The sequence below is a fragment of the Lagenorhynchus albirostris genome, chromosome 4 (genome assembly GCF_949774975.1).
Source record: "Lagenorhynchus albirostris chromosome 4, mLagAlb1.1, whole genome shotgun sequence".
In the NCBI taxonomy this organism is placed as follows: domain Eukaryota; kingdom Metazoa; phylum Chordata; class Mammalia; order Artiodactyla; family Delphinidae; genus Lagenorhynchus; species Lagenorhynchus albirostris.
The window spans coordinates 126,141,512-126,163,337 of NC_083098.1; the positions used below are offsets into that span (position 1 = coordinate 126,141,512).

Consider the following 21,826-nt stretch of genomic DNA (forward strand, 5'->3'; position numbering starts at 1 on the left):
GTAATAAGGAGCAGGTTATCATTAAAGAGTCAGAAAAGGAAAAGGTAGTGTTAGGAGTTTCAAGAGAGAAGAAATGATAGTCATCCAGGAAAATGGGAGGGTCAGCGGAGTTGGGTGATGGTCTCCAAACTTGCTACACGTTAGAATTAGCAGAGGAACTTTGAAAAACTCCAATGCCCAGTACAATTAAATTGAAATTTGGGGGGCTGGGAGCAAGGCATCAATAATTTTAAATGCTCTACCAGTTATTATTCTGTGCAGTCAGGTTTTAGAAACACACAACTAAAGGTTCACTTTAGTTTAGTGGTTATGAATTCAAAGTGAGACCAGTAAGCGTGGTGTGCATCTTTCTCAAGTTGCCTTCAGCATCTGGGGTGCAGGCACGGCGTAGGTGGAGAGTTGGTTTAACAACAAATGGGAATTTTCTAGGTGAATGCAGTGGAGGGAGGGGGCAAAGGAGTTCAGGGTAGAAGATGCAAGGGACAGATTTATAATCATGGATCACATAATATAAGCTGCAGAGGAGAAGTGCGAAGATGAAGGTGGCGTGAGTCAAGAAAAAGTGGTAGGCTGTAAATCCTGGTAGGTGAATTATTATTGAAGTTTGAGTCCTAAAGGGAATGAGCTGAAAAGATAGAAGGCAGTGGTTGGAGGATGGGATGCTTTCAACTGAGACTTTGAAGGTGTACAGTCACTGGTAACGATAGGAGTAAGTGGGGTAGATACAAAGAACGCTGGAAGAAAATAAGATCAAGAATTGAGAGGCCAGAGAAATGGAAGTTTCTACAGATGGATAGTAAAATTGCCAATAACTGTAACAGAAACAGTACTGGAGAGATTAACTAACAATGAACCAGGAGCTAGAAACACCAGAGAATGAAATGGAACGACCCAAAGGGTCTGTAGATGTTGTATACAAGCAGAGAAACAGGAAGTCAAAATGTAAATCATGTAAATACATGATACTTCTTCAACTGGAATAATCAAATAATATTAAACTAGAAAAGTAATGGCTGGTAACATGATCATCAATAAGGGCACTAAGAGTTATTAAAATTTAACTTCTGGGCTTCCCTGGTGGTGCAGTGGTTGAGAGTCCGCCTGCCGACGCAGGGGACACGGGTTCGTGCCCCGGTCCGGGAAGATCCCACATGCCGCGGAACAGCTGGGCCCGTGAGCCATGGCCGCTGAGACTGCGCGTCCGGAGCCTGTGCTCCGCAACGGGAGAGGCCACAACAGTGAGAGGCCCGCGTACCGCAAAAAAAAAAAAATTAATTTCTAACATAGCATCAGATACTTTATCACAAGTCTTCAAGTTTATATTTTAAAAAATATAGAATAAGTGGTAGAGTACAAAAACAGCCAAAATCCTCCACCCCTACCTATACCTATGCCATTTTTAAGGACCTTGTTGTTCCTCCCATGCAGAGGCAGGGTCTATTTTTCTGCCCCTTGACTCTGGGGTGGTCTTGGGACTTGCTTTGGATGAGAGAACACTGCAGACCACCCTCAGCAGGCCTTGCATATTCCTACTTTCCCTCTTGGATCTCTGGCACCGCCAAACCTACGCTATCCTGCTTGGTGACAGGACTCAATCATCCCCAGCTAACAGATGGGTAACAAATACCAAATGCATGAATGATACCATTTATAGTGGGCTGAATATACAGCCCCCCAAAAAGATACATCCATGTCCTAATCCCTGAAACCTGTGACTAACACTGCATATAGCAAAAGAATTGATTAAATTAAGGATCTTGAAAGATAGTGCTTATCCTAGATTATCTGGGTGGATGAAACTTATGAGAGGGGCACAGGGAGTTGTGAGGTCAACACCCAGAAGAAAAGACACAGAGAAGAGGGGGAGGTGATATGATAACAGAGGCAAAGATTGGAATGATGCGGCCACAAGCCAAGGAATGCCTGGAGCCACCAGACACTGGAAAGTCACCCAGGTTATGGTACTTGGATTATAGCAACCGCAGAAAACTCATAGACCATCCTAGACCATTTGGGCTCCAGTCAAGCCTCTAGTGGACCCCAGATGCACAAAGCAAGCCCAGCCAAAATCAGTCAAGCCCAGCCCAGAGGACCTACTGACTCATGAGCATAATAAACAGTGGTTGTAAACTACTAAGTTTGCTGGTGGTTTGTTACATGCAAAAGTTAGGCCGTATATATACATATATATATATATATATATATGAAATATAATACCTCTTAGTGCTCCTTAGTCTCTTTCTAACTTTTTCTACTCATGTTTATAGAACCACTTCAAAGATGCAAGTTAACTGTAGACAATTTCATTCTTATTCCAAAGGACTTTATATCCCTGCTCAAAGCCATAAGACTTGCAGTTTCTTCTGAGGGAAGTGTTTATATCCCTCCCCCATTGACATCAGACTTTGTTATATGACTTGTTTCAGCCAAGGGCATATGTGTGGTTGTGACATGTCCCACATCTGACTGGAAGCTTTAACAGCTATTGAACCTTCTCACCAGTTTTCCTCCTTTTCTCTCTTTGCCATGAGAATACATGTCCCCGATAAGGGGTACCCTTTCACCTTAGATTCTGGAGTGATAAGGGCATATGGAACAGAACCTAAATCCAAACTGCAACTACTGCAGTGTACATGTAACCTAAGTGATAAATAAATCTTTGTGGATGTAAGCCAAGTTGGGGACTGTTTGTTATGCAGATTAACCTAATAAAAGCCAACTGATACAGTTACTAAAAAGTAATTCTCCAAAGAAAATCACTTGGGTGGAGGAGAATTAAGTTACAGCTCTAATTTTATTTAAAAGTTTTTTTAAATATGCCAAATACTTTGTACTCCTCTGAGTATCCTGAAAAGGGTCCTTTAGTTTCTTAAAATAGCATTTTTATATAGACTATAGTCTTACTACTAATTACTCATTAAATATCAATACATACTGCCAATATATGTGAATATAAACATCAATAGATACTGCCAAGTTTACGTGATACCAAAAAAAAATCTGCACAGGCTGTTTCTCGCATGGAGACCTCTGGTATGCCATAACCCACCCTCACCACCCCCATACATACACAGAAGGAAGCAAGCCTTATCCATGTGATGGGTATTGTGCTTTGACAATAAAGGACAGGATAAATGCTAACAAACTGAAGAGTTTCTGAGAACAATGAATGAAGAATGGTTTTTTGTTAGGTAGACTGTGAGAGTGAAAAGAGCACTTACTGGGCTGGGGATAGAGTCAGGATCCAGCTTCTTCTGGGGCTGCGGTGGACCAGCCATCTGTGCAGGACCTCCGGGGAAGCCTCCTGGGTAGGAGAGCTGTGCACCTGCCATCTGGGGGCCATAGTTGGCTGCTTAGAAAAAATTTTAAAAAGAAATGATTATAATCCCCAAACCCAGATGTAGGGCTCATTGACAATACTATACTGTTCAGTCAAGCACCTTGCATTTTTCATATTAAATAAGGCAGGGAGTTAAACGTGAATATTTACAGTTCCCCTTTACTTTGCACTTGCCACACTATTCAAAAACAGTAAGTGATAGATGCCTAGTAACATAGGAACAAATCTGATGATTCCCAATTAAGGGTACCCCCAGGGGACCCAAGGCCTTCCTCTGAGCCCTGCCCACCTTACCCTGCTGCAGAGGATATCCAGGGCCCAGGGTCTGTCCTGGAAGAGGCGGGGGCTGGTACTGGGCGTTCGGAGGAGCAGGCCCGGGGAGCCCATCTTGTCTGTGCGTTGATGGAGGCAAGGGTGAGGCACCGGGGCCATTTAGTGCAGTGGGTGGTGGTGGGAGAACCTGAGATCCAGGCTGCAAGATGGATGGCTGCGGAGACCGTGAAGGACCCTGGAATGCTGCTGCTCCTGATGGAGGGCCAGGGGGGCCCTGGCTGGGGGGAGCCATGCCCGAACCTAGGCCAGAAAAAGACCAGTCCACCTAAATGCCACACTTCTCAACACTCTGACTTCTACCACGTATACAACAGGGACACTTCTTTTTCAGAATAAAGCAAGAAGGCACCCGTACAAGTCACATTTTTTTCCCCCAAAGATGAAATCATCATTCAGAAAGTGACACAAATGCTATTTGGAGTACTGCATACAAGTGGAGCAACACTTATAATGATAGTGAGAAAATTAGTAGGATAAATTTAAACTCAGTTGCATTCACTTTTCATGACACATGGCATTAATTCAGGAATTTTATCTGGTACAGAATACAAAAAAATCATACAGAAGAAAAAAATTTTTTTGCGTGACAAGCATTATTCACTCAAGTCAATAAATTATTTGCATCCTGTGCTTGACTTGATCGAATGGATTTTGGAAGTAGGTAGAAATAACCAAGGAGACGGGAATGGGCCACTAAAATTCTACCGAATTATACTGGAAATCATAAAACCAGATTATTTTTTCCTTTCTTTGATTATGTGAAACTGCACTGCTGCTGCTTTGGAGACTTAGCCATTTTGAAACCAGTAAAAAGAAATACTCTGAGGGTTTTTCCTACTGATACTTTTAAGAAACTAACTTTAAGTAATGAAAACATCTGTCATCAAGATAAATGGCTGACTATGCTGTTGTTCCAGAGAGAATTTCTATGGCTCTTATACAGCATTGCTATTGATGTTAATCTCGGTACTGTAACTGTCTTCTCTCCTAGTGTTCTCTTTTCTGTCCCACAGCATCTGAGCTTCCATTCTTCCCATCATCTAAATGCAGAATTAAAATGCACTGTGGGGCTTCCCTGGTGGCGCAGTGGTTAAGAATCTGCCTGCCAATGCAGGGTACACGGCTTCGAGCCCTGGTCCGGGAAGATCCCACATGCCACAGAGCAACTAAGCCCATGCGCCACAACTACTGAGCCTGCGCTCTAGAGTCCGCGAGCCACAACTACTGAGCCCACGTGCTGCAACTACTGAAGCCCGTGCGCCTAGAGCCCGTGCTCTGCAACAAGAGAAGCCACTGCAACGAGAAGCCCACGCACTGCAACGAAGAGTAGCCCCCGCTCGCCACAACAAGAGAAAGCCCACGCGCACAGCAACAAAGACCCAACACAGCCAAAATAAATAAATAAGTAAATTTATATTAAAAACAACAACAAAAAAAAAAGCACTGTGAAACAAACAGTACTATATTTTTGATTTGGGGGCCTCATAATAAACACAGGGTTAAACTATCCTCACATTTCTTAAAATAATTTCACTGGTCTAATGTTTATTTGTGAAGTCAGCATTTTTTGTTCTTTATTGATCTGGTGTTGAACATAAGGTATTCTGAGGGCCCTTCAATTATCTTGAAATAAATGGCAGCATGATTTGGAAAAAAATAATTATTGCCTTACATAATACAGATGATTTATATGAAAATGTCCAAATACTACTTCAATATGGTATGCCAGAGGTATGTCTATTTTGAACTTGAAGAAAACCTTTCTTAGTAAAAATACTCATGAGACAAGCCAGTCAATGAGCATGAATAATTAAATTGTTACCATAGCTGTTGACGTGCATAGCACTGAGCTGAGTGCCCAGCTGGGTGACAGATGAAGTGGACACCGGACTTGGGTAAGATGATTGTGTAGAGGGTGAGTATGGTGCATACGAGGGGGCCGCACTGTTGACAGGTGGAGGGCCAGGAAATCTGAGAGAAAAAAGGGGTGTTAATATCATATAGTCTCATATGCAAAATATCATATAGTCTCATATGCAAATGACATACAACAAATGTCAGTAACTTGTAAAATTAAATCAGCCCATCTAGTGGCACTAGGAAAATGACTGATATTATACACTAAATCTTTTATTTATTTATTGTTTAACTCTTTATTTTATATTGGAGTATAGCCGATTAACAATGTTGTGATAGTTTTAGGTGCACAGCAAAGGGACACAGCCATACATATATATGTATCCATTCTCCCCCAAACTCACCTCCCATCCAGGCTGCCACATAACATTGAGCAGAGGTCTCTGTGCTAAGCAGTAGGTCCTTGTTGGTTACCCATTTTAAATACAGCAGTTATACACTAAAGCTTTAATTAACCTCAATGTGAGCTCAAAATGAATCATATAGCATCATCCCATATCTATGCTTACATGCTAAACATATCAAGACACCTAGCCCAAAAAATTCTAACATAAACAAAGAACAAGTTTTGGAAATCAATTTGGGAAGTTGAGTCCATCACAGCCTAAACTATGCTAGGGCTAATGATCAATAGACCATAAGTCAAGAAAACTAAAATGCTTTGTGACTGTATCTTTATGATCACTTAGAAATGATTTTGAGAACTGTCTTAAAGATACGTTTTGTAGGGCTTCCCTGGTGGCGCAGTGGTTGAGCGTCTGCCTGCCGATGCAGGGGACACGGGTTTGTGCCCCAGTCCGGGAAGATCCCACATGCCGCGGAGCGGCTGGGCCCGTGAGCCATGACCGTTGAGCCTGCGCATCCGGAGCCTGTGCTCCGCTGCGGGAGAGGCCACAGCAGTGAGAGGCCCGCGTACCGCAAAAAAAAAAAAAAAAAAAAAAAAAAGATATGTTTTGTAAATCCACTGCATCATAAAAAGAAATCATTTCTTTTTCTCAAGAAATGATGCTTTTTGTCTTTTTCTTAAAACTCATGCATGGAGTTTCATAGATATATGAAACAACTGCACACAGGCAGAATGTACATTCTCTACAAGAATGTATTAGTGGCTGTAGTGTGAAGTATGGTTACAGGGCTTGGGCTAACCAGCAGTTAATGGGAGGAGGTGGTGGGTAGTGTTATTTAATCATTTGAAAAAAAAATTCCCCAAAACATGTTCAGAGATATTTCACAGATGTTAAAAATATTTTTAAAATATAACATTCTGTGAATCATTTTTTATAGAGATAGTACAGGTAGGATGAAATATGTTTCAAATGGAAGTTATGACAAGCACCCTCAAGTATTTTTTTTAACTTAACAAAAGGTTAAAGATTTAAAATACAGAATGAAAGAATGCACACCATTAGCTATTACTTTTTGACTCGAAAAAACCGACTCATCATTCATTGCATAATACATATCCTAGGAGTTAGGCGTCAGAAATTCACAAAATTTTTTTTTTCTGATCAACTAAGTCTTAAACAGATCTGGATTTTAAATGCAATATTATCAACTTAAAAGTAAAAAAGCAAAGGGTAACTTTTATTAAATATTTTTTTAATAAAAAGTATTTTAGGGCTTCCCTGGTGGCGCAGTGGTTGAGAGTCCGCCTGCCGCTGCAGGGGACAGGGGTTTGTGCCCCGGTCCAGGAAGATCCCACATGCCGCGGAGCGGCTGGGCCCGTGAGCCATGGCCGCTGAGCCTGCGCGTCCGGAGCCTGTGCTCCGCAAGGGGAGAGGCCACAACAGTGAGAGGCACGCGTACCACAAAAAAAAAAAATTTAAAAGAACTCTGACATACATATGAAAAAAGAGATTAACAAAACATATTAAACATACAGAGTGGTTTAATATTTTTCAATTTCATTACTTTACTAAATTAGTTTATCCAACACCACACAGCACGTGGGTGTCAGAGCTTAGATGAGAATCCAGGCCCCTGACCCTAGCCTGGAGAGCTGGTGTGTGAGCATGGACAAGCCACTTAGTTCTCTGTAGCTTTCAGCTTTCAATCCATAAAAATGGAACAATCCCTTTCCCTGCTGTAAATATAATGTGGTTAGAATTAACAATCATATAGATTTAAATATTTCTCATTGATTACTTCATTTAACATATTTCTGGGCTGAGAAACATTCAATTACATATTTTAATTAACTGTTTCATTGACTGTCAGAAGAGGGCAGATTCACCATCAAAAAGAACCAAAATGAACCATAAAGGATCATAACCAGAGGATTAACAAAACATGAAAAGTTAGCCTCAGTTTAACCCTAAACCTCTAGAGAGTTGACTCAGTCGTCTGTGGCCTGCTCAACCTCAAATACTTTTCATTTTCAAGTTTCATTTTCAAATTGCATAGGAAGTGAGCTGTATGCTGAAGTTTGTGAGAATTTGGAGATAAGGTACCAAATTTTTCAAGATTTGACTGATACAAAATCTAGATTGTTAAATACTTAGCCCATAGACTAGAGAAAAACAAAAGCTCTGCTCAATCATGTCATTGCTTTACACATACACACACAAATGGAAGAGAAAACAAGTATGTATTTCTCTTATTTTTCTTGTTTTCTCCTTTTCCATTGCAACCAATTTCTTATTAGATTCACCCTAATGATAGCTTCGATTTGGGAAGACGAGTCTCCTTCCAACCTTCCTTCCCACCCAATTTGCCATTTCTTGGTCAAAACAGAACACTTACAATTGACTTTTCCCCCTATAATTAAAAAAAGGAACTTTAGGTTATAGAATTTATTTAGGAGATTAATCCCACCCAGCAGTAACACTTTGTAGATAACTTTATTACCACTTACAAGTTTAAGACATTTATTCCGCTTTAGCCAACATCAAAAGACAAGTGATTAGGTATGATTTTTAAGTTTTAGGAAACATTACCTTTGAAGTAGCAACATTTAAAAATAAAACTTATAATTTTTAAATTTAAATCAACATAATGACTCTGAATTAATCACGTTTTTATTCGACAGTTTAGATATGGTAAAAATCAAAAGATTTCTATGATGGGTCCATGATGGGTCCTCTAAGTACAAATGACTCCCTGAAGTGCTATAACCACAGCCAGGTCACATGGGATCTATGCTCTCTGACAACCCCTGTTATCAGACTGGTGTGATTCACCTGCACAGTCACTGAGCCCTTTGTGCTTGCACTGAACTGTACACACAGAAATATGTCCCATGAGGCTAGGTAGCCTCACCATGGAGGCTTAGCCTGAATACTAGACTTTTCCATCTTTAAATCCCATTTCCAACCTTTAATTCACAGTTCAAGTTGAGGCAAGTGAACAGTGGAGGAGGAAGAGATGGGACAAAATCTGTCAATGCTTCCCTGGGAATCACAATAAGGCAGATTCCTAAACCGAGCTGAGGTGGGTAGCAACACTGAGCTAGTAGGAAGGGCAAGTAAGCGACCGTAGACTTTCCATAGCCAGTGGAAACAGTGCTGATAACTGCTAACATGCATTGTCTTTCATGGGCGCTGTGCACTGTGCAAGGTTTTTTGCATGGATTAGTGATCAAAATCCTCACCACCACACTATTATTGCTACAACTGTGATGAGGAAACCAAGGCACATAGAGGCAGAGTAACTTATCCAGCCCAAACTCCCTGAGCCAAGGGTATCAAACGTGCCCAGCCCTAGAGCCTCTGTTCATCACTGTGCCAGACGCTGTGCTGAGCTCACAATCACACAGCTTAGATCGGTCTGATGGCAACGTCTGTGATTTACCTACTTCTAAGCAACATAATTCAAGTGAAACAAGTAGAAATAACTGAAAAGATCAATCCAATCTAGGCTAATACCAGTGACTCAAATCTTTTCTTAACTTCAAAGTGGCTGTTCAATTTTTGCATTTCTTTTAAAAAAAAAATCTGACTTGCTTGGCAGTTCACAACAATGTACTTCTACAGATTTTCTCCTCCGTACTCTGGACTGAGAATTCTACTTCCTCATTTCACAAGTGAGGAAAATGAGGTCTAGAGGCCCAGGAACGTCACCAGCATTACAAGGCTAGTGAATTGCTTGAACCAGAGGCAGCGTCTTGGTTCAGGCTTTCTGCCCTCCCCTCGTGCCTCCCCACCATGCTATTGAGGCTAGAGACAGGAGGGGCAGGTCCTGAGTCAGGCCCTTTGACTTCGTGCTCCTTGTTCAAACCACGATCCCATGTAAACACAATTACTCAGTCTCACTCAGCCAGTGATTCCTACATCAACCTTCACTCTGCATCTCAGAGCTACCACGTCAATGGCAAATGTTATCACAACAGACAAGAGCCAGGGAATGTCAACCTCACAAATGCCCTGTCAGTGAATGAACTTGATGATTTAAAACACTCCAGAGGGAGTTCTCCCACTAGCAGGGACTACAGGCTCCTTCAGAGGGTAACGAAATGGCCTCCCCATCAGCAAGGGCCAGAACCCTCCAGAAGGGTTACTCCTCCACCAACCCCAACCTGGCAGCCTGACAACCTGAGAAAGGAACCTGGGAAATGAAGCCTCTGGGTGATCCTGGGAGAAATTCCAACGTAAACACTGTGTACAGCTTGGCACTGGGATTCTCACCAGCAACACCTCACAGGACAAACAACAATGGGATTCCAGCAGGGAAGGTGTGATGCGGACTCCCTTCCCAGGGCACAGTCCTGAGGGGTTGCATGGTCCCAGCATCGCCCACATCTCATACCTTGGCTTCTCCAGGCCTGCCTCCAACTTCTCCCTTCCTTAATTTATAAACACAGATGATTTATTCCCCGTGTTGTTTTTACTATCACCCTGCCTTTGAAGAGTCCCTCACTGGCATCCGTGTGCCTTCCACATCAAATCCACAGGCTTTACCACTGGCCTAACTTCTCTAAATGCTTTGTTTCCTGGCACTTTTCCAGTAGATCCTTTCGAGGATGTGGGCAGTATCAGGAGGTCAAAGTTTCAATCAACCAACATGCAAGTGTAGAAGGGACTTGTAAGATCATTTTAGTAGATTATACAAATGAGGGCTGGAATCTCGCTCACCTTTGAAGAGGAGGACCTTGGGCATGAGCTCCATTCTGCCCAAACTGATGGGGTCCATGAGGCGGATGGCCCTGAGGCAACATCCCCCCAGGGGCAGCAGCCCCCAAAGGCCCTGCTGGCTTCATCATACCTGCAAGGGAAGGACATGAGTTTAGAAGAGTATGAAAGTGCAAAGAGAGAGGACACAAAGATATTAGGTTAAAAATGCAAAATAGGAGGGGGAGGAGGAAAAACAGATTAGAACAAATTCTCCTTCACACTTGCTTTAACCATCTTGCTTACCAATGCCAGGCTGTGGCATCACTATTTGACCATCACAATGATAGAAGAGCAGAAATCCTTTTAACGCTAAACAGAAACTAAAATAGAAGAAATAAATCTTTGCATTTGGTAGAGAGGCAACTTGATGGAACACACTATCACACAAAGAATGCTAGAATACACAGTGAAAAATGTCCATTGGATATCAGAATACAAATCTGGAAAAAAAAAACAGTATGAGGCATCACAAAACATCCTAACTCTAATTATGGGGGGAAAAAGCCTCTGAAAATGCCTTTATTTGAGTTACAGCAGGAGGAACACGAACGGAGAATAGCATCTGTTTCTCCAATGAATCCAGAGCACAGCCTTCAGAGTTAATAATTTTTCCAGGATTCTCAAGAGTTGAGGGACTTCTCAAGTCATCATGGTCACTCATACAAAATACGGAATCAGGGCTTCCCTGGTGGCGCAGTGGTTGAGAGTCCACCTGCCGATGCAGGGGACACACGTTCGTGCCCCAGTCCGGGAAGATCCCACATGCCGCGGAGTGGCTGGGCCCGTGAGCCATGGCCGCTGAGCCTGCGCGTCCAGAGCCTGTGCTCCGCAACGGGAGAGGCCACAACAGTGAGAGGCCCATGTACCGAAAAACAAACAAACAAAAACAAAAAAAACAAAAAACCCCACAAAATACAGAATCACACGTGATTAAGAGATGCTCTTGGCAGTGCCATCATTTTAATTTATAAGCAGCTCTTCTCCAATAGAGATCTTTAAAGGTTTCTCTTTAAAACCATTCTCAGACATTTTTCTCTCCTTCTTCTAGAGAAATCATGGTAGAGGAGAAAAATCATTGAGCTTGGGTTAGAGCAGTTCGACACCCCATCTGGCCACTTACTAGCAGATGGATGGCTCTGGGAAAGAAGTTTATCTTTGTGGACCTCAGTTTTCCCTTACTGCAAAAGGAGAGGCTTAGACTAGATTACTTGCGACACCTCTTTCAGTCTTTTAAAAGGAAAAAAAAAAGAGAAAAAGTATATTTCTTCTATTTGCTCTACTTCCATCCTGCTTGTTTTTGCTCCAGGCCATTAAATTTACTTTTTTTTTTTAAATTTTTATTGGAGTATAGTTGGTTTACAATGTTGTGTTAGTTTCTGCTGTACAGCAGTGAATCTGTTACATATATACATATATCCACTCTTTTTTAGATTCTTTTCCCATATAGGCCATTGTAGAGTATTGAGTAGAGCTCCCTGTGCTATACAGTAGGTCCTTATTAGTTATCTGTTTTATATGTAGTAGCATGTATATGTCAATCCCAATCTCCCAATTTATCCCTCCCTCCCTTACCCCCTGGTAACCATAAGTTTGTTTTCTACCATTCAATTTACTTTTGACCCCATTTTCCTCTCTGGCACCACCACCAGTGACCTCTTGGCTGGCTTCTGTGCACTCCTCCATTTGACCTCATGATGGTATTTCATACTCAACATCTCCTTTCTGCTTTTATCTTCTTCTAGAAAGTTTATTCACTCAGACAGTAAGGGAAGTGACTGGATGACCTTGCAGTAGCCCCGAAAGAATTTCTTACATTGTCACACTGGGTTTGCCAAAAAGTTCGTTCGGTTAATGAATACGTTAATGAATATATTGTTCAATAAAGTTCTTGGTGAAACGAAAAATGTGCCTTTCATTTTTACTTAAAACCAAATGAACTTTTTGGCCAATTCTTTGGAGCGCATGCTCTCAGATGCCCAGGTAATGCAGGATGAAATATAACCAGTGAGGTGGCGGTATTCGTGAATAATATTATTGAAACTTTTACAAAGGTTTCTTTTCTTAAAACAGGATTCCTCAAACTTAAGAAAAATTTTATATTACTTTTACAGTCACAGTATATTTAGCCATTTTCCATATACCAAGAACAAAAATGACAAATATTACTCTTATTTTTACATAGAGTTTAAACCCCAAATCCAGCAAAGTTAGAAAAACATGAGACTTGCAGTCACACAGACTGGAGTTTGTATTCCTCCCCTACCATTAAACACCTGTGACCCTGACAAGATACGTTGTTCTTTCGAAACCTAAGCTTTTAACACTGTACCATGGCAATAATGTCCCCTGTCTCTGCGGATTGTTCTGAGAATTAAATGAGGCAATGGGTATAAAAGCATCCAGAACAATGCCCGATAAATCAAGGTAATCTCTCAAGAAATCTTAGTTTCTCTCCCTGGCCATATCCCTTGCCCTTTTTTTCAAGGATTTATATTCTAACAAGACATATATACCATAATTATATGCACACTAGTATTTTCATTTTTAAAACATTATTTTGGACAAAAGTAGAAAATCTACAATACTAGCACTAAAGCAGTAAACAATCACATGCACTACAAGAAACTAAAGATATTCTCGTTTCTTAAATAAGTAGGTAAACAGCAATTTCATCAACAACCCTCATATATATGTCTAGAAAATCAAAAAACTGTCCTCGGAGTTACTCATGTCATGTGTACATGAGATGCACATATTAACTTGTTTCTAAAAACAGAACCGAAACAAAACAAAACAAAGCACAGTTCTTACTCAAGCAGAAATGTCATACACCAATCTTACTAAAATGTTCTTCCCCTTTTATTTTTATTTTTTTAACTTTTTATTTTATATTGGAGTACAGTTGATTAACAATGCTGTGTTAGCTTCAGGTGTACAGCAAAGTGATTCAATTATACGTATACATGAATCTATTCTTTTTCAAATTCTTTTCCCATTTAGGTTGTTACATAATATTGAGCAGAGTTCCCTGTGCTATACAGTAGGTCCTCGTTGGTTATCTATTTTAAATATAGTAGTGTGTACATGTCAATCCCTTTTATTTTTGGAAATTAACTGTATAGCAATGATTCAAACTCATTCTTGTTCAACATACATTCAATGTGCCTCCGAGGCACTAAGAGCTCTTGGGGAAGAGATAACCATGTAAACAATTACAGTGCCCTGTGACGAGTGTTGTAATGTGCAGAGGGACTACCTAACTCTTCCTAGGGGAATCAAGAAAAGTTCAAAGAGGAAGGACTACTTGAGCTGAATCTTGAAGGACAGGCAGGAGTTATCTTAGTACAGAGACAGGATAGGGGATTCCAGGCAGAAGGCAAAGCTCAAGTAAAGACCTGAGACAGCGTGGTGTGATCAGGGACTGGCAAAAGGTGTGGTATGAACAGATGGTGGGGAAAGTGGCTGGAGCAGAGGTTGTCCAGGTTGGCTGGGGTCAGACTGCAAAGTCCTGGGTGCCATTTGGACTCTATACTCAGGGCAAAGGGAAGTCAGTATCACTGTTATCTGCAAAGTCATAGTCTTTGCCTGGCCACATCACTGGCATTTTCATAAGTGATCAGAGATAAAGAGAAATCAGGTTCTTTACAGAGCAGTATGAGAATTTTAATAGGAAAGCAAAACCATACCAAGAGAAAGATCTAACTATGCTTATGCTCAAAGAAAAATATCTAAAATCATAAACTGGTCTTTAATGCAGTGACAGATTTTATAGACCAGCTTATTCAATACCAATTCCAATTCCTTTCTGGCTTGCCTTTCTGTATGGTCCTGAGCTGGAAAGATGCAATCTCCATTTCCTAGACTCCCTTATAAACTGGGCTGCCATGTGCTCTAAATTCAGCAAAGCCAAACACCTTTGGGAGACCCTGGCCAGGGGGCAGAGATGGTGGCTCCAGGTTAGACAGGCAGTGGCTGCTGACGGAACAGCCCCATGTAGGGTGTGCACTCTATGGACCGCAGAGTCCCAAGCCTGGTTCTCTGACTCTCTAATATTCTCTTAGCTTCCTGATACCCTTTTACGAATCTCTTTCTGCTAGACTGGCTTCTGTTATTGGCAAAAGAACCCCGACCAAAACAACATCGCAGAAAAGCACATCTTGGATTTGGCCCTGGATCTGACAAACTAAAACCAAAATTAAAAACTATTTGTTAAAAAAAGTTTATCTAAAATAAACAAAGATAAACTCCCTATTATATGGGCAGAACTGTAATGACTACTGTTCCCGAGGCACTGTGCCTGGTGCTGTACCTACATAAGCTTACTATTTATCAGAAGCCTCACCACCCCCAGAGCCCCCAGCCTCAGTTCCAGGACATCAACAGTTCTTGCCCCTCAGCTTCCAGACCAGTGGTCCTCAACCAAGGGCGATGTTGCACCTGAAGGGACAACAGGCAATGTCTAGGGCTTTTGGTTGCCAGGGCTTGGGGCCGGGGGCTGGGGGAGGAGAGGGAGAACCGGTATCTAATACTAACGGGCAGAAGCCACGGACGCTGCTAAAGGCCCTACAATGCACAGCACAGCCTCCCACAACAAAGAACTAGCTGGCCCCAAATGTCACCAGTGCTGAGGACAAGAAACCTTGCTCCAGAAAGCAGTGTGCCCACTCTGATTCCTTCTCCACACTCTTCCTAATGTGGAGTGTAACTGAAAAATATACATGGGATCGTGACCCTTCCCAGCCTACAATGCTTCAGCAGCACCCCACGGCCCTTAGAATAAAGCCTAAATAAAGCCTTAGTGGCCCCACTTTCCACTTCAGGCACCTCTCACTGCTCACACTCTACACCTCAGCCATGGTAAACCTCTTGCAGGTCCTCAAAAGTGGCACCTCCCCAACCCCAGCAAGCTGCCTCCCTACCTGGCCAACTCTCACTCATCTTTCAGGTCTTTCCTTCCAGGAAGACTCCCTTCACCTGTAAGCCTTGGTTAGGTGCACCCACTGTGTGCTTCCAGCCCACCTCTACCTCCTCAAGATGGTGCTTCCCCCGCACTGTCATTGTCAATTTCCTTAATGCATGTCCTGCCAGACAAGTAAGTACTATAAGGACAGAGATTAGGTTCATTTTATTCATTGTCGTATCTCCACAAGTATTTTGCTCACTCAATAAATCTGTTATAGTTGTTATTATATAGCACTAGCATTACACAACAGGCACAAATGGCAATATGGTATCTAAGAAATTCAAACCAAGACTTAGCACTGGCCAGATCTACAGTAAAATAGATATTTCAAGGAACCACAGCTAAGTTGCCTGTGTCTGTCACACACACACACAAAATAACAAAAGGATCACCAAAAGGCTAGAAAAGAAGGCACGTGATGACCAAAGACTAAGAGATCTAAGGTCATTCAGCACAGAGAAATAGAGGCTAGGGTAATTTAGTGACCTCCTTAAATCATTAAACAAAGACACCATAATTTACAGAAAGGTACGTATACAGAGTCAGATAGCCTGGTATCCATCTGAGAATTGAATAAGGAGAAAGAGGTTTAAATTAAAGCATGAAGGATTTAATCCAACAAAGACAGTTTTTTTTTATTATTGGTAAACACCTGAGTGTTTTGCTGATGAATGCAGCAGCTGGTCATTCACTCATTCGTCGAACATACATTGAATGAAGACCTTCTCTGCTCAGGCACATCTATTATACACAGTATGGTAAATTGTAGTGAGGCTGCACAGGTGTTAGAGAACACAGGAGAAGAGGATTTACAAATAGCTTGATGAGAACAATGGTCAGAAATGCCTGCAAGCACCACACATGAACTGAGTCTGAAGGAGGAGTGTGAGGTACGCCCTGCTGGGAGGAAGAACATAGAGGCACAGGTTGGCTTTCTGGTGGTCCCGGAAAGGTCTGAAGCAAAAGAAAGTCAGAATTAGATTTGCAGGCTATAAGAGTCCCTCCAGCACAGGGCTGAATGTTTGGAGAAAGGCAGAGAGGGTTAAGAGACCATGTTAGTAATCCAGGTGAGAGGTGGATGGCTGGAACAAGAATAGTGACAACAGGATAAAAAGGAAATAGGTAGAAAAGACACTTACGATTACCCCAGAAGAATTTGGATTAGAGAAGGTAAAAGGAAGAGATTTTTTTTTAAACAGTGAAACTTTGTAATTTGGGTAGCTGAATGAATGATAGCTGCCGGGTGAGATACAGAATATCAGAAAAAAATAGGTTTTATAAAAAAAATACGGAATTATTTTGGACACGATGAGTTTGATATACTATGTAAACAGGTGGGCAATTGAAAATACAGATTTGGAGTTTAGGAGAGACATGTGAACTGGAGAAACAGATCTGAGAGACTAGTACTTTATATGGAACGATACGGTTAAGGGAAAAAAATCTACAGAGTGAGAGGAAAAGAGGGGTGGAGACAGAAGAAAGAAGGAAAAACAGCACTGCTTAAGGGTCATGTAGAGGGGTGGGAACTCCTTAGAAGATGTCCAGAAACCCACCAAGAAAAATAACAAAAGGATAGTGTCACTGAAACCAAAGGAGGAAAGAGTTTTGTACAAACAAGAGCAATAAACGGTGTCAAATTCAAAAGAGGACAGGAGAGCGTCTACTGCATTTGGTAATAGGAGGCCACCAACGACCCCGGTGGGAGAAGGGGAAGGGTGGATGGGGCCCAAGCTATGGAGCAGAGACCACACTGAGCCATGGAGGGGCTGCAAGGCAAGGATGGAGAGTGAGTGAGTGAAGTGAGTACTTGTTTAAGAAGATGGCTGTGAAGACAGGTAGGAAAAGTGAATAATACTGAATGTTATACTTAGGTGTGTATTGGAGTTTGTTGTTTGTTTTCTTGAGGGACCGGGGCATGAATCTTGGCTACACCACCAGCTCTGTGACCTTGGATAAATCATCGTATACCAGACATTCAGTTTTCTTAGCTGCAAAATAGGGCTAATAACGTCCTGAGTAGCACTGCATGAGGATTAAAGAAAATAATCCACGTAAATCTTTTAGGACCAGCTTTTGATACATGGAAAGCATGCAAAGAGAAATTTATAATTATCATTATATATAAATGCTGAGCGGGAATGAACCACCGGACAGAAAGAAACCAGAGAAAGATGGGTTAAATGGTTCCTACAGGATCCAGACCTAGAAATGTCATGGGGAGGACTGGTCCTGGACAAGAGGAGGATGCCTCATTTGGAGGTTTTTAAAAATTATGGGCAGACTAAGTCATCAGAGTGACTTCCCACAGGAAATTCACAGTCTCACAGCATCTTCTACAGCAAACTGTGCATGGCTGCTACCACCAAGCCTCCCTAGAGGCTTTCCTCACCCCTGGCTGACTCTGCACCCATACATGCTACTCAGACAGCCTGGATCCTACACACCTGAGTCAGTCTTAGTGAACCCCAAGAGACACTCATTGATTTATACACAGCCCATTTCCACCAAGGATTTGAACTGAATTCCTCAGAATTCCCTCAGAAGTCCCAAGAACTGTCTTACATAAATATTTTTCGGGAATCTAGGATCATCAGAACTGAAACAAGCTCGTATTAGCCTCACTTCTGACTGAAACTTGGTCCCTCAGAGCAGCCCCTTGATAACAGGAGGTGACTTCATCGTGTCAACTGCCATCAGAGCAATAGCAATCCCACTCCATTACTCCTTTTTCTCCCACCTCTGCTCCAAAGCCAAGATTCCCTGCTGGGTACCATATTTTAAGGCAACCAATATTATTCAATAATGATTTCAAAACAAGGCCATGTTTTTCTTGTTATTATCATCACTGAGTAATCTTCTGCATACAAATCTAATGCTATTTTTCCAATATCAACATATGTATATATTTAATATACATATATTTAGTATATATATATATAGTGTGTATATATATATATATATATATATACACATACATAATTTGTGGGGTTTTTTAGTGTTTACAATAACCTCACACCACTGATTAATAGCAAGAGCAAGTCTAACAGTAAAAACAAAACACTCAGCAAGTGTCTTTGTTTTCAAACAAACTCATTCTGGTCCATGCAATAACCAAACTAATGAGGTAGGCTTTTCCAAATAATCCTATAATCTCAAGCCATGACCATTCAACTCTTCCAAAGCTCTTTCAGAACATCTTATGTCTCTGAGGCTGAGATTCGATAATCACATATGGGTCAAAATAATGCACTTTACCTGGTGGAGAACCTGTGTGAGATGGGTCCCCATAGTGCCCATAATGCGGTGGAGAAAGGCCTATTCCAGGCTGGGACTGAGAATAAGGAGGTGTAGCCACATAGCCTTGTTGACTCATTATGAAAATATCATTCCAAGGAACAGTTCTATAAAAGAACCCTGCAACAGAAAAAAGAAATTGTTAACAAGAGGGTTTGAGTCACTTAACAATATTAAAAATATAAACACTGTTAATAAATGTTTTTGATGGTTTGAGGAAAGGTACAATTATCAGGTGCATGAGACAGCTTCATATCATACAATATATCATATCATTACCCCCTAAAAAGGCTCTAACCATAGCTCTGTGGAACTCAGCAACTCACTTCTATAGCCCAAGGCAAATTCTCAGGCATGAAATCCTGAATAACAGCTGCCAACCACTTTTTCATTGTAAGACTAAACTGTTTCACAGTCTCTCATAAACGTATCTACTATTTTGGTGCCTTTGGTTTCCACAGCCCCATTACAGCACAGAGCTTGTCACTGGCAATAATCACCTTGTCATTCAATCGACTGACCAGCAGAACTGCCAGTAGTCTGCAATCAGATGTTTTGACTTGTGTCAGTTTAGTGCTATCCTAATTAGTCATTTTAACCAGGCAGTTAAGATAAAGAGAAATCAAAAGTCCAACAAATATAGCAGAAGGTAAGGTGATAATGGACTGACTTTATGAGTCATATATTGATGAAGCCAGGTGGCAGCCTACAACTATTTGAGAGTTGTCAGTGGTTTCTCGGTCAAAGATGACAGACTTTCTTTCTGATTTAAATATCATACCTCTAAGAACATATGCACGTATATTTAAGAAACTAAGGAAAAAAGTCCAATTGCATATGTGTTTAGGCACATACACACACAACTTACAAATACAACAGATCTATCTTGATTCTACTCAGAACCCAAATATCAATTTGTTTTAAATTTGTCATTTTCTCCAAGTTTCATAAATAAGAGACATTTCATAGAACTATTCTTAAAAAAAATTTATAATAGAAAAAGCTCTGAATCCTGGCAAGAGAAGTGGGTTTACACTACAAATCTGCCAATACTTGGCTGTGTGACACGGAATAAGCTGAAGAACCTCTCTGGGCATCAGGTCCCTCTTACAAAATAAAGCTTCTAAAAGCCTCTCCAGATATAAAACAATGATTCTATGATTTCTCTCCAGTTTTTTCACCCAGCATAGGAATATTCTTCCTTTTGTTATTTTATGATGCTACCTTTTACGCTAAAAGTTCAGTGCAACCTGCTAAGGTCTGAAATCTATATTCAGGAAACTGCATTCTTCATTTGGTTTCGTTTTCATATTAAACTCTAAGACTCCAAAATTAAAGCAACGAAGTAAAAATATTATAAGATCACTTTCTTCTCCTTGGAAAGGGAGATCTAAAGAAAGGAGAGATAGGCCTGCTGGTCCACTGTGTTACTGACAATATATTTTCCCTCCTCCCACTTAGCGGAGAGAGACGTGGCAGCCTGAGCTTTGGTCAAGCTCATCCAACCAAGCGCATTTAGGAAGTCAGCAGGAACACACCTACGTAGCAGCCTGTTGCTGAGTGACAGAAAGGAAAGGCAGGGATGTTCACTCCAAAGAGCAGGAAGCAGTCGGATCCCTCTTAACTGGTCCTGGCAGGAATTTGCTTCCCCACGCAATCCAGTTTGCCACGTCAAACTTCCTCACACGGAGCCCCAAGTTACAGAAACCTGACTCAGCTTCAAGAGGCAACATGGCAGAAAGCCACTTGCCACGAGCACACCGAGGCTCAAAATCTGGGGAGCTTCAAGCCCAGGACAACCCCCAGTCCGCTGTCACTCGACCATTCCAGCCAAGATGGAATCTCCCCCTGGGCCAAGTTCGGATTTGGACAAATCAGTTTCACTATCAGGCTGTCCCGAAGCTTGAAGATACAGCTGCCAATATTACCATGAGAATTCACAACATTCCCTTCCTCCAAAGAAGGGGAAATTAAGTTGATACGGAGATCAGAAAACCACTGGCAGCGACGCTGGAATACCGTGGCTACTGAGGGCCGTAATCAGGGAGTTAGTTCCAGCATCCCCAGACACAAAGATGGGGGCGGGTAAAAAATGCCCACGCCCACCCACCCCACCCCCAATTATTAAACTGCACGAAGGGGCTAAAGGAGCAAAGTAGGAGGTCTCCTCCGCTGCCCTGCCACAGGTGAGCATCCAGCCTCTGCCCACCCCCGACCCCCGTCCGGGCACCGCACCCCACTCCAGCTGTGCCTGGGGAGGGTCCCGCCGGAGCGCAGCTAGGCTGGGCGAGGCATTACCTGGTCGGCTCCCGCACGCCGCCGGGCTTCCGAGAGCCTGCGCTCTGCTCCCAGTGCCGGTTGCCCCCGGTGACCCAGGTCCCGCGGCGGCCGCTTCTCCCGCCGTGCCTCGCCTCGGGCCGGTGTCCCCACAGGGTGGCTTCGCTCGCGGAGTTGCAGCTGGGCTGGGAACTGCCACGTCAAACACTCTCCCGGCTGCGCGCCCCCGGCGCCCGGGCTCTGACCAGCGGCCGCGCTCCAGCCGGCGCACGCGCACAAACGCCGGCAGGGCGGGGCCTGCGGCGGCGCCCGCCACCCAGCGCGGCACGCGTATTGGCCGCGCGTCCTCTCTTTTTTTTTGTCTTTTTGCCCCTTCCTGTCCGTCTTGTTTGCCTGTTCCTTTCCCTCCAACAGGTCAAAGATTTTAATGCTGTTGCTGAATCAGAGCAACATTTTCACCGTGCAGCCCCGTAGGAAGGAGGGAGTTTGTATTGAGGGTTCATTCATTCTTTCATTCAACAGGTTGCAGATTCGGCTGTTCATTCATTACATATTACTTGAGTAACTAGGATATTTCAGGCACTGCACTGC

At 42.4% G+C, this 21,826-nt stretch overlaps 1 protein-coding gene across 5 annotated transcripts in view; it reads right to left on the reverse strand.

The window, feature by feature from the left end:
- The window catches only part of SEC24D (SEC24 homolog D, COPII coat complex component), a 111,431-nt gene extending 89,946 nt beyond the window's left edge, over positions 1-21,485 (reverse strand). Inside the window, exons 1-6 of one of the 5 annotated variants that reach the window (XM_060148646.1) lie at positions 21,257-21,485; positions 18,920-19,078; positions 10,660-10,789; positions 5,496-5,644; positions 3,635-3,913; positions 3,222-3,349 (exon numbers count right to left, since the gene is read on the reverse strand). In XM_060148646.1, the coding sequence (XP_060004629.1) occupies positions 3,222-3,349; positions 3,635-3,913; positions 5,496-5,644; positions 10,660-10,789; positions 18,920-19,037 (804 nt within the window). In that variant the 5' untranslated portion in view covers positions 19,038-19,078; positions 21,257-21,485. Of the gene's footprint in view, positions 1-3,221; positions 3,353-3,634; positions 3,914-5,495; positions 5,645-10,659; positions 10,790-17,531; positions 17,687-18,919; positions 19,079-21,256 lie in introns of those variants that run through there. The other 4 variants (XM_060148645.1, XM_060148647.1, XM_060148650.1 and 1 more) reach the window with 4 other exon arrangements.
- Positions 21,486-21,826: the final 341 nt, after the last annotated feature.